Source organism: Sinocyclocheilus rhinocerous, unplaced genomic scaffold (assembly GCF_001515625.1).
Source record: "Sinocyclocheilus rhinocerous isolate Xijiao unplaced genomic scaffold, SAMN03320098_v1.1 scaffold38, whole genome shotgun sequence".
NCBI lineage: Eukaryota > Metazoa > Chordata > Actinopteri > Cypriniformes > Cyprinidae > Sinocyclocheilus > Sinocyclocheilus rhinocerous.
The window spans coordinates 490,250-503,620 of NW_015666482.1; the positions used below are offsets into that span (position 1 = coordinate 490,250).

Here is a 13,371-nt window from a genome sequence, read left to right on the forward strand (position 1 = left end):
AAAACAATATATATATATATATATATATATATACATACATAATAAATATAATATTGAATTTTTTATGGTTTTTATCAGTTTTCCATTAGTCCCTTTCAGGTCACAAAATCCTTACTAGTATTAGAGTTGGTAAATTTAATTTCAATGAATCAAATGATAACTGATTCAGTGAGTTGTTTCATTTCACTTAAACATATTTATGCCACATCTATATGAGGCATGTTACATATATTAAAATATTTTAGTAAAAATATTTTATTCTCTTGTGTTATATGTATGTTGAAACCCAGAGCTACTGGATATCACAACAAATTCCTTGTGTGTTTGCGCATATTTGGCGAATAAAGCTCATTCTGATCATGATTATGAAAGTATATGTAGGTAAAAATAGCTATTTATTATCATGCACTGTTATGTTGATAAATATAACTAACTAGATTTTAACAGCTACTGATGGAAAAAAATCACCCTTTTAAGACATTAAAGAGCCAATACATATACTGACTGTTTTCAAAGGAAGAATTTACAAATGTTATTAAATATAAAAATTAAATATAATTTAAAATATAAAAAATAAATATTTTCAAAATGTAAACACAATGAAATATAATGTTTATTTTTAAGAGTAAATTTATTTTAAAAGCTTCTTTGATAAAAAAAAATCACCCTTTTCAAACATTGCAGAGTAAAATACATATATTGTCAAAACTATTGTAATAGGCTTATTGTATTGAAAATTATTTAATTAAAAAATTCTAATAAATTTTAATTTAATGTTTAGTTTTACTTGTAGTTGTTAAGTTTAGGTATGAGGTTGGATTAAGGGATCTAAAATATGCTTACGCAGATTAAGACATTAATATGTGCTTTATAAGTACTAATAAATAAACTATGCTAATAGTCTATATAGAGTCTATATAATAGACATGCTAATAAGCAACAAGTTAACAGTGAGAATTAGTCCCTTAACTAAAGTGTTATTCTAAATTTACATTATATATATATATATATATATATATATATACTGTATATGTGTGTGTGTGTGTGTGTGTGCAAGGCTAAATCATGCACGTCTCTACAAAGTGACCAGTCACTAGATCGTCCGATACTGTTCAAAGATGGAGCAGAGAGTTTCCTTAGCAATAAAAGGTGTGAGCACTTATAATTTCTGGTGGGATGCTTACAAGTTTGGGTATAAATACACTCATAGAAAGGGATTACATAGTAAAAAAATGGACCATGTTATTGGAACTAGGGTAAGGTTCTTCTGATTATATGCGGTTTGCACGCCTCTTATCTTGTACAGTATTTTAACATCAGGGTCACACTAGTTTGGGGACCAGGTCTCACTATTAACTAATTATTAACTATGACTTTTGCCTTAATAAACATTTAATTAGCTGCTTATTATTAGTAGGTAAGGTAGTTGTTAAGTTTAGGTATGAGGTTGGATTAAGGGATCTAAAATATGCTTACGCAGATTAAGACATTAATATGTGCTTTATAAGTACTAATAAATAAACTATGCTAATAGTCTATATAGAGTCTATATAATAGACATGCTAATAAGCAACAAGTTAACAGTGAGAATTAGTCCCTTAACTAAAGTGTTATTCTAAATTTACATTATATATATATATATATATATATATTAGGGATGCACGATGTTATTGGACTGATATCGGAATCGGCCGATAATGGCTTTAAATATAAATATTGGCATCGGCCTGATATGAAAAATTATGCCGATATGCCTTGCCGATAAGAGGAATATGTTAACTCACATTTGCTCAGGGTGTGCTAGTGATTAGATCACATCAGCAGTGTGGCTCATTCTTGAAGCAAAGTTTTGTCTGAATGATGATTAGATTCACTCTTTTGGATCGCTGTATTTACAGTGAGAAAGCACGTACAGAATGATGCATTCGGTGTGTGATAGAGTAAACAGTAATAGCAAGTGCAGTGAGTGGCAGCAGCGGCAGCCTCCTCCGGGTCCTAATGCCCGTTCGTTAAGAAGTTTTAATCAACGCTGTTGGCCTACTTCTAATTAAATTAAAAGTAAAATAGCCTACACCAGTAGTTCTCAAACCTGTCCTGGAGTACCCCCAACCCTGCACATTTTGTATGTCTCCCTCATCTAACACACCTGATTCAACTCATCAGCTCATTAGTGGAGACTGCAAGACCTGAAGTGGGTGTGTCAGATATAGGGAGACATACAAAATGTGCACTGCTGGGGGTACTTCATAGAGAGGTTTGAGAACCACTGGCCTACACAAATAACATTTAGACTGAATAAATAATGCAGTAATTGATGTCATAAAATAATGAGTATGTTTTGATTTAAAGGTCAGAAGCTATAGCTATAGAAAAAAATCACAAACATGACACTTGTAAATTAAACAATTTTATATATACTGATTTATTCATTAATGTGTAATATGTTTTATTTTTTAAACAAATCATAAGCTCTAAAAGATTTTCAGAATTTTGCTTATAATTTCTGCACAGGAGAGACTTGGTGTTGTTTCCAAACAAAAGAAAATATATCTGTATCAGTATCGGCCAAAATGAGTTGAAAAGTATCGGCATATCGGATATCGGCAAAAATCCAATATCATGCATCCCTTTGGTTGCTCCGCTCAGCTCTGGAGGTTGAGGCGGCCGTTTGCCTTTACTGAGGAACAGAGGAGCTGACGTGTGACTCAAACGGTTCTTATTCCAGTTGTCTTTGTCCAGCGGCCGAGACTTTGCCTTCTTGTTAATAGTGGCCTGGGTGGGAACACCAGTGCTGGAGTCTGAGAGACAGAGAGAGAGAGAGAGAGATACAGTGAGAGAGACATGATACTGTATGTGAAAAGGTTTGAATGAGTCCTTTTTCTATTTAATCCAACAAAAGGAGCAGCATAGAAGAGTTTTGAGAAGATATCGCTGATGTGTCAATTCACTGATTTATGAATTAGTTCATTCATCAAACTGATTCATTAATTCAACCATTTTACTTCCAAAATGTGATGCATTTTTCTGAGTGAAACACTGGTCTTTTTGACCAGACAAAAAAACGTAGAGTAAGGCATGTATTAAGAAAGTAGATACATTTTAATTTCTTGTATAAAGCGTCACTGGTACCACTTTACTTAAAGCCTTTATGTATAATGCATTATAAAGATATTCATAATGTACATTATAATTCATTAAATCTTTTCATAAATAATTGTAACTAAAGTAAAAAAGCATTACAGAATCTGCAGATTCTTTGTTACATCAGAAGTTGTTTGTTTGTTATTTGTTTAATGGATTATACTTTCCAAAGGTGTAACAATTAATAGATAAGTATTATAATCTATGATAATTATACATTAGATCATACAGTGCATTATAAGGTGCATTACAAGGCATAATTAATGCATTAAAAGTAGGCCTACTTCTATAATGCATTACATATAAAAGCTTTAAGTAAAGTGTTAAGTAAAGTCATTTGTTTGTAACTGCTCTGATGGCTGTCAAAATTTCTCATTTGTCTGGTGATTGTTGTCATACCTGGAGTGGATTGGTTGTTGCTTGGCAACAGACTGATAGTGGCTGATTGGTTGGTTGTGGCAGGTGTTGGAGGGCAGCAGGGCGGGTGATTGGACAATGATGGGGCGGTGGAGTCTGTAAACAGATAATGAACTTCTATGAAAGTAATAATCCACATATGTGTATTGCAAAAAAACACAACAGCTGTATTGTGAGCATGAGTGTGTTTTCTGTAACCTGGGGAGAAAGTGGATGTGGTCACTCTGGCAGGGGAGAAAGAAGCCTGACGAGCCGAACCCAAAGCAGAACGAGACCTGCTGAGACAGAGAGAGAGGTCACATGAGGTCTCTTTAATATTTCAGCTGTTTCTCGCAGAATGAGATTAAGCTGAGAATAAATGGCTCAAACTTTGCTTAGATTTGCCAAGATACCAGTTTGAATCAAACGTTTTCTGCATCTATTTCAAATAAATGCTGTTCTTTTGAACTTTCTTTCATCAAAGAATCCTGAAAAAAATGATCATGGTTTCCACAAAATACTGTTGTTAGCATAGACAATAATAATACATGTGCCTTCAGCAGCAAGTCAGCATATTAGAATGATTTCTGAAGAATCACGTGACACTAAAGACTGGAGTAATGATGCTGAAAATTCAGATTTTTTTATTGACGATCCAGAAGCTTTTAATTTTTTATTGAAGATTCAGAATAAATTACATTTTAAAATATATTCAAGCATTCAACTGTTATTTTGAATTGTAATGTTATTTTACAATATTACAGATTTTTCTGTAGTTTGATCAAACAAATGCAGCCTTGGTGAACATAAGAGACTTCTTCTTAAAAACCTCTGAATAATACAAGTTTCCTAAAATGGTTTTCTTGGGAAACGTAGGACTGGAAAACCTTTGGTCATGGATGGGAAGACGAAGTGATAGAGAAACAGAGAGAAAGGAAGAGGAGAGCATACCACAGACAGAAGGATGGACAGAATGTGACGGTTACAGTGAGGAAGGGCGTCCAAGAGACGAAGAGAAGGCAGCGGGACGCAGAGCCACAAACGACACTGAGAGAAATGAGCAGGAGGAGATCAAACGAGAGCGTACAGAAATAAAGAGAAAGACCTCTGAGCATGACGTGGAGATGTGTTCGTGTGAATGGATGAGTGTGTGTGAACATGTACATACCCCTCAACATCACTTATGCTTCCATGGTGTTGAAGATTGAGCACATAGAGGATGGACATGGAGATGACACTACAGAACGAGATGATAATGAGCATGAAACAGACACTCAAAATATTCATTCTAATGTTTGGGGGTAAATGATTCCCTCTCTCACCTGAAGGCCATAATGATGACCAGCGCCAGGATGGTGCCCTGCATGAATCTGTGACTCAGGCAGCTCTGCTCCGGGATGGACCGCTGCAAAAACAACAACAATCATCTCATCCCATCCCATCCAATTCTATTCCATCCCAGTTCAAATTATTCTATTCCATTACATTCCATCTCATCATATACCACTGATTCTGTGCAATCCCATTCTTTATGTTTGTATCCTATCCTGTTTTATGAATCTATCCCATTCCATCTGATTCTATTCCATTCCACATGATTCTATCCCTTCCTATAAGATTCCATTCCATATGATTCTATCCCATTAAACATGATTCTACTCTGTTCCATATGATTCTATTCCATCCCATATGAGTCTATTCCATCCTAAATGAATCTATCCCATTCAAAATGGTTATACTCCATTCCATTTGATTCTATCGCATACAATATGACTCCACTCCTTTCCATAGGATTCTATTCCATCAAATATGATTGTACTCAATTTCATGATTCTATTCCATTCCATATGAGTCTATCCCATCCAAAATGATTCTACTCTATTCCATATGATTCTATCCCATTAAAAATGATTTTACTTCATTCCATGAGTCTATCCCATCATATGTGTCTATCCCATCTCATCCAGTATGATTCTACTCCATTCCATATGATTTATATCCTATCCTATATGATTCTATTCTATTCCATATAATTTTTGTCCCATCTTACAGTATATTATTCTACTCCATTGCATATGATTCTATCCCAATCCAATATGATTATACTCCATTTCATATGATTATCTTATATCCAATATGATTCTATTCCATATAATTCTGTCCCATCCCATATGGTTCTATCAAGTTTCATGTCAATCTTTCACATCTCATCCAATGATTCATATCCATTTCATATGATTCTATCACGTCCCACATGATTCTATTGCATTCCTTGTGATTCGTTCATGTCCAATATGATTCTATTGCATCATTTCAGTACACAATTTCATTACACTTACCTGTAATGAGACAGTAACATCACATCTCATTCCATTCCATTATTGTTTTTAATACATGCATTTTTTGAAGAGGAAAACTGTTTTAAATCTTACCTTGCTTCCTGGCTTAGCAGTTTTTTTCTTGAGTGGGCCACTTCCTGTTCTGCTAAAGTAGCTTCCTGATTGACTAGAAAAAAGACCATGTTTCTTCAGACTTCCTCACTTTGAATTTACTCAGATACATGTGTGAGTGCACAGCTTCATAGACACACACCTGACTGTGCCTCCGCTGACGGTGCTCTTCATGCTGTCTAGCCGGCGCAGTTTGGCGAGTTTTCGGCTCCAGCGTTCAAGCTCGTCAATGCGAGTCTCCAGATTATCAGTGAGTTTGCAGAGTTCCTTCACCGCTCCCACGTTCTCCATAAAGATCCGCTCCTGCAGAATCAAACACACACATGAGAGAGAGGCAGAGAGACTGTGTGGGCATCTGTAAGAATGTGTTTGTGTGCTCATACTTTATTGACCACCAGTAGATTAGGGATGGTCTCTCCGTTAGCACACACCACGTCTCCTCCCTCCTTCACAGCCTCCGGCAGAATCTGCTGGACCTCCTGAGCGATCACCCCTGATAACACACACAACCTGTTAACTGGACACACTAAGTTTCTGTTAAGCACTAGTTTTACAGTCCTACCTACTACATAGTGATTGTAACGGAATAATCCTTTATGAATAAATCTCACAAAGAAATGTCCGGGTCACATTTTGCCTTATATTTAAAAGGAGAAAATAAGGAATCATTTTAGAGCAGCGTTGTTATTGCTAACTAAAACTATGAAAAATCTTTTTGATAATTGACAAAATGCTGGCATATACTAAAATATGAATATTAGATGAAACATTTACATTTAAAAAAACATAAACAAAAATTTGAAATGTTGCCTTAGCATCAAACTGAAATAAATAAGTTTAAGTACTAAAATTACTAAAACTAAATAAAAATTAAAGCCAAATAGAAATATTAAACAAACTAATAAAATAACTTTTTAAAATAACTAAAATTAAAATGAAAACTGAAAATATAAAAATAAAAATCTAATTAAAAATAGTAATAAATATACATAAATTGTAGTAAAATAACACTGATTTAGCATGCGTTTTAGTAACATTATGATTTTTTTTTTTGCATTGTAATATAATTTTCATGACTGTTAAACATATTTTCACCAACACAAATTCTTATTACGGTCCAGACAAAATGATAAGAGTTGATGATTTTCATAGCCCTACAAATCTGCTCCAGTTTCTTAATGCAAAATATTTTTTTCCTTTAATTTTGGGGAGAAATATGACCCCAATTGGGTATTTATACTAGGATTGATCTGTGGAGACAGTACCGGTCTCAGAAGTGGTATCAATGCCCACTGTGGCTGCAAACTCAGGCTTATACTGATAATGCACCAGCCTCATTTGGGAAATCCGCCTCAGGTTATCAGTGGTGTCCACCTGAAGAAAGAGAGAGGTATGAAATATATTTGTGGACTGTTTGCAAATACAAACAGTTAAATGATTGTATTAACAGAAAAAAACATGGAAATAGTTCAGGACTATTAAAAAAATGTTTGCATGGTTGGTAAAAGTTCTTAATTGGTAAAAAGGTAAGTTAAAAAATGTAAGATCTTTTGCATGTGTAAGGAGAGATATGCACACACATAAAAATGTACCTCCTTCACATTCTCCTTGGCTCTAATATCGGAAGGATGCACAAGGGAACCCATGACCTTCACATTGCCGTGTACAACCAGAGCCTCATCTGGCCGGTCCGTATTGATGCCGACTCGGCCGTGATGGTATACAGAGTCCGGCATCTGCCCTCTTTGCCACAACACTTCACTGTCACTCTCAAATTGACCCGGGTTAGACGCCTGAGAGACAGAGAAAGAAAGAAAGAAAGAAAGAAAGAAAGAACAATAAAAAGTACAAAAACTTAAGTAATTGGCTGGGAAGGGAAGGTGTTACTGCTAATTCAGTTGACTTTTAAATAGATTTACACATAAAACTTCAAATAAGTTTGAATGATTTCCTCAGAATTTTTATTTCTCAATAAGAATAAAAAGTCAAAAATGGCACAATATCTAATCCTATTGAAAGAAGTCAAAAGTACATGCAAACAAATTCAGCAGCATAATCATAACAGACTGTAACAGTAATAGCGATTGGTCAGAGGTGGATCATTGACACAGAAACAGGTTGTGATTGGAGGAGGTCGGTCAGACACGACCAGACTGACAGCGGTTACCCTGACGATGATCCTCTCGGAGACGTGAGCCGCCACCGTGAAGCTCTGACTGTGACACTGAGCCTGAATAGCTACCACCAGCATGAAGTACCTGCACAAAATACAAACGTAAGTGTTTTTAAAGAACAATCCTAAGAGTTTTAGGGGAATATTCTGTTATTTTGATATTATGTAATATCTGTGGACAGTATTGGCAGTATTTGGAGAAATGTAACATTATATCACATGCTCACCAATGGATCCTCTGCAGTGAATGGGTGCCGTCAGAATGAGAGTCCAAACAGCTGATAAAAACATCACAATAATCCACAAGTAATCCACACCACTCCAGTCCATCAATTAACATCTTGTGAAGAGAAAAGCTGCATGTTTGTAAGAACCAAATCCATCATCAAGACTTTTTGCTTCTGGCCAAAATAAGGGTCCATAATCCATAATCCATAATACCACTTCCTCCAGTGAAAAAGTCCATATCTTTTTATCCTCTTACATCAAAATACACCAATATACAGTATTTTTTTGGAACAATTTTGGACTGTTTTTGTTTGTAAACGGTGCTTGCATATTTCTCTCCTGATTAAGATGAGACGACTTTTTCACTGGTAACAGCAATATTATGGAAAGAGGACTCATATTTTAAACACACAGCTTTTCTCTTCACAAGATGTTAATTGATGGACTGGAGTGGTGTGGATTACTTGTGGATTATTGTGATGTTTTTATCAGCTGCTTGAACTCTCATTCTGACGGCACCCATTCACTGCAGAGGATCCATGGTTGAGCAAGTGATGTAATGCTACATTTCTCCAAATCTGATGAAGAAACAAACTAATCTACATCTTGGATGGCCTGAAGGTGACACAGATGTTGTCAAAAGACGATAGAAGTGGTAAATAAACCTGGTCAGGTTTACTTTGTCATGGTTATATTTTGTACCTCTGGTCAGGGTTTGGTTTGCCTTTCTTTCTCATGTTATTGGCTGTGGTCTCGCTGAAGTGGAGACGACCCACTGTTACTTTGGTCACCTGCTCTGGTGGCAATGTCACTCTGTAAAGCATATAGTTAACATTTATGTCACAGGCCAATTCAAATCCACGCTCTTAACACATAATATTAGCAAATATGATGTAAAACTTACAATACTGGTTTAAAGGGTCTTTTACTCCGGTCAGACTGTGACTGTTCCACATTAATGGACTGATTCATCGCTTCCAACTGGAAGACACACAGACAAAAACACGCTAGAACAGGCAAGAGTTTATAGACAGTAGTAGTATGACGTGTTCTTGTGGTCTGGCTCACCTTGACCCCATTGAGTTTCAGGTAAAAGCATTCAATGGGCTGTAGCCCCTCGCTGGTCTTGATATAGTTGGGATCTCCTGGCATCCCGATGTACACGGTCACCTGGAAGTGGTTCTTCTTCTGACACACAAATGCATCATCAGCCAAGGAGAAGTTAAAACCCTTATCTGCGTCCACCCTATATGTAGGCATCGGACTGGAGAGGCAAAAAGAGAGAACAAAATCTATTTCTGGTTATCTTTTCTTTAAATATATTTTATTTTATAATGTTATATTAAATTATATAATATTGAAAATATATGTTAATTATTAGAACTAATAATGATTAATTATCTAGTTTAATTTTAGAAATAATTATTAAATAAATGTATTTGATTACATGCAATCAATGTTATTCAAAAGTGTAGTGGGGTACATACATTTTGTTTTAGAAAGTTTTAAGAAAAGTATTTATTAATATTAAGATTTAGTAATGAATACTGATGTCATTGATTTTCTATACTATAAAAATGGTAATCGTATATAACTGTAACTATATCTGCTTTTATAATAATTAAAATGTAAATTTTTTATAAATAATTTTATAAAAGTTTTTAAAAATTTTATTTAAAAAAAATGATAATTATTCCTATACATCATAATTAATGTTCCTAATAATAAATTAGTATTAATTAAATTAATTTAATCAATATCACCATCAGGACTTTTTTTGTGGTACATTTCTTCCTGATCATTCTCTCTCTGTTCATCCTCATTCCTCTCTCTTATAAGCCAGAACTCTGCTCTTGCTCTCACTCCTACACACTGCTCATCTCATAGGAATTCTCTGGCCTCTGCCATCTGTCTCTCTCTCTTCTGTCTCTTTTAGTACAGCCTGATACATCCTTATACCCCATTAAATCCCAAACACACACTCTCGCCCTCGATGCATTTCTCATTGCTGTCGTAAATCTAAATGCAGAGGTGTGTAAGACCAGAGCAGCACCCACAGTTCTTTTCCACTGGAGTCGTATATTGTAGTCCATTTGTTCTGCTGGTGCGGCTGCCACTTTATGCACTGGTAGTTTGGATCCAGGTATGAGTTTTCTGCATCCTGCATCAAACCTGTAAAAGCACAAATACATATAGTCATGTAGTGCTGAAAATGCAGTTGTGTTCAGGTACTTGTGTGTGTGTGTACCTGGCTCTTGTTTGATGATGCCTGTGAGGATCTGAGAGTTGAGAGTGCTGTTGGGAGAGTCTGAATGTTTTCTCTTCTTTGCCGGATGTACTGGAATCCCACTGCAGAAACACAGAGCATTCATTTGTTGATGTGGAAAATTTTGATCTTTGACACTGCTGGTCCATCTCTACCTCTACGGCAGTGGTTCTCAACCAGGAGGCCGGGGCCCTCTAAGGGCCCTCAGCAAACTTCCAAAGAGGCTGCAAGATAACTTAAAACTATTTAAATTAATTATTTATTATTAATACTTTAAATTAAAATGATAAAAAAACACAAAGTCAAGATTGAAATAGTGTTTTTTCACATTTAACAAAGTTAACAAAACACTAGGGTTTTTTGAGATTGTAATAGTTGCTGAATCTGACAAAATAAAATAAAATAAATTATAAATTAAAATAATAAAAAATAGAATTGTAAAATAAAATAAAACAGGGGCCATATAAGGGTCATCAGCAAACTTACAAGCGGGGTGCAAGATGACTTAAAAATATTGAAATTACTAAATTATTATTAATATATTGAAATAATATAACTCTTATCTAAATTAAAATGCTAAAAGAACAAATAAATCAAGATGTAAATTGAAATAATACTTCATCTGGAGGTTACTAACCAAATGGGTTTTGTTAGATTGTATTATTACCACTAAATGCCACATAAAATAAAAAATAAAATAAAATAAAAAAACAGGGGGGTGGGGCCCACTACAGGGCTTCAGCAAACATCCAAAGAAAATCTAAAGAAGCAAAAAGTACTTAATAATTTTTAATAATACATTTAAATAATCTAACTCTAATCTGAACTAAAACTAAAAAAAATAATAATCAAGATTTAAATTTAAATAATATATAATATTTGTTCACTTGGCGTTTATGAACCACTAGAGTTTTTTGAGATTGTAATAGTACTGCTGACTGTGATAATGAATAATCTAAACTAAAATAAAATAAAAAATGAATGATGAATTCTAAGTATTTTTTGTTTTTATTTGTTTTAATTACTTGAAATAACATCATGCAAATATGTTGTGTATATATATATATATATATATATATATATATATGCAGTATATATGATGTAATGTATTAAAAATTCACATTGCTTAAATCTCAGAGGGTCAAACTCATTCAAGTCCCCTCAGCTATGAAGGAGCAACCTCATAATAAAATTAGCAAAAAAATGTTCCTTGGTGATTCTCTCTCTCTTACTCAGGTCCTTGTGGATGTTGCAGGAGTTGATGTAGCATCTGACTCTGTTGCATGTCTCCGCCCCCGCCACTGCCTGGACCAATTGGATACTGCGAAATCATGGGCTCTGGCTTAAGGTACATGTCCCGGTGCATGCTGGGATAGTGGGGGTGTGTGGGGAGAGGCGGAGGACTGGTCATGTGACACATGTTCTCGGGCGTCATTGTCCTGAGCATGTGCGGATCTAAGGTGGAAAATGAATAAGCAGAAATTAAGTAACATTTAACATTTTATTCAATTTTGATTTCTACATTTATGCATCATAAGGTATTCTTCACCCTCTGAAACAATAACTAAACAATTTTCTGTGTATGTTCTTGGTTGATTATTTTAGAATTTTTAAAAATCTTAAATAAATTGCAGTCTTGATTGTTTCTGAAATTCGATTCACATCAAACGGTTCAGGTGGACTGAACTTACCGTTGGCTTGCTGGGGTGAATATGGCTCTGAACTGGAGTCAGGAGGGGACTCGGGTAGAGTTCTGCAACAACAATAACATTAAAGGTGACCTATTATGCCCCTTTTTACAAGATGTAAAATAAGTCTCTGATGTCCCCTGAGTGTGTATGTGAAGTTTTAGCTCAAAATACCCTACAGATAATTTTTTATAGCTTGTTGAAATTGCCATTTTTAGGGTATGAGCCACATTTTATACACATTAAACACAAGGGATGGGAAGATTCACCGATTCGTCGTTAAAAAACGTTAACGATGCAATGCATCAGTTTAAAAAGTGTGCATCGGATACAAGTTGGCATTTGTATCGCGATGCATCGTTTCTAACATATTTGCATCTGTAAAAATTTGGCACAGATTTATTTATGTATAATTACTAGTGGATGGCTACACTTTTATTGTTTAGAAAGTGACCAATAATCTGTGACCAATATTTTATATGTAGATTGATTTCTCCTCTCTACTTCATATGTATCTTCAATGTATCGTATCGTTGGCTATGCATCGAGATGCGTATCGCATCTGCCTCAGTTATGGAGATGCACATTCCTATTAAACACACTAAGTACATGAGTGAATATGAGTGATTGTCAGGGTTTTGTGGTTGCTATGCAATTGCAAGGTACTCTGAGTGAGTTTTAATGTGTTGCTAGGTGTATTTGAAGAGTTTGGTTCCAAAACACTATAAATCCATTTAGATTAATTTGAGTAAAAATGTGTTTTCTTTACCAAGAAAGTGGCGAGATGAAAACCACTATTTTCTGTTTCAAACTTTCACATAGCATCTTTAGGTTATAATAACTTAAAAAATTCAGGTTACACTTTATTCCGATAGTCCACTTTAGACATTCTACTAACTATAAGTAACTTTGTAACTACATGTCAACTACATGTCAACTAATTCTCATTAATTTGCAACTACATGTATATTAACTCTCAGAGTAGACAGGGTAGGTTTAGGGTTAGTAGAATGTTGACAAAGAAAGTGT

At 34.8% G+C, this 13,371-nt stretch overlaps 1 protein-coding gene across 1 annotated transcript in view; it reads right to left on the reverse strand.

Moving 5' to 3' along the window:
* Positions 1 to 13,371, reverse strand: part of LOC107732269 (myelin regulatory factor-like) — a 37,930-nt gene that overhangs the window by 2,091 nt on the left and 22,468 nt on the right. Inside the window, exons 4-22 of the mRNA XM_016543543.1 lie at positions 12,346 to 12,407; positions 11,887 to 12,109; positions 10,637 to 10,737; positions 10,446 to 10,560; positions 9,457 to 9,652; positions 9,293 to 9,369; positions 9,091 to 9,201; positions 8,155 to 8,245; positions 7,580 to 7,780; positions 7,253 to 7,361; positions 6,371 to 6,480; positions 6,130 to 6,290; positions 5,970 to 6,042; positions 4,860 to 4,942; positions 4,706 to 4,774; positions 4,489 to 4,584; positions 3,757 to 3,836; positions 3,541 to 3,654; positions 2,624 to 2,798 (exon numbers count right to left, since the gene is read on the reverse strand). Of these exons, the coding sequence (XP_016399029.1) occupies positions 2,624 to 2,798; positions 3,541 to 3,654; positions 3,757 to 3,836; positions 4,489 to 4,584; positions 4,706 to 4,774; positions 4,860 to 4,942; positions 5,970 to 6,042; positions 6,130 to 6,290; positions 6,371 to 6,480; positions 7,253 to 7,361; positions 7,580 to 7,780; positions 8,155 to 8,245; positions 9,091 to 9,201; positions 9,293 to 9,369; positions 9,457 to 9,652; positions 10,446 to 10,560; positions 10,637 to 10,737; positions 11,887 to 12,109; positions 12,346 to 12,407 (2,247 nt within the window). The remainder of the gene's footprint in view (positions 1 to 2,623; positions 2,799 to 3,540; positions 3,655 to 3,756; positions 3,837 to 4,488; positions 4,585 to 4,705; positions 4,775 to 4,859; positions 4,943 to 5,969; positions 6,043 to 6,129; positions 6,291 to 6,370; positions 6,481 to 7,252; positions 7,362 to 7,579; positions 7,781 to 8,154; positions 8,246 to 9,090; positions 9,202 to 9,292; positions 9,370 to 9,456; positions 9,653 to 10,445; positions 10,561 to 10,636; positions 10,738 to 11,886; positions 12,110 to 12,345; positions 12,408 to 13,371) is intronic.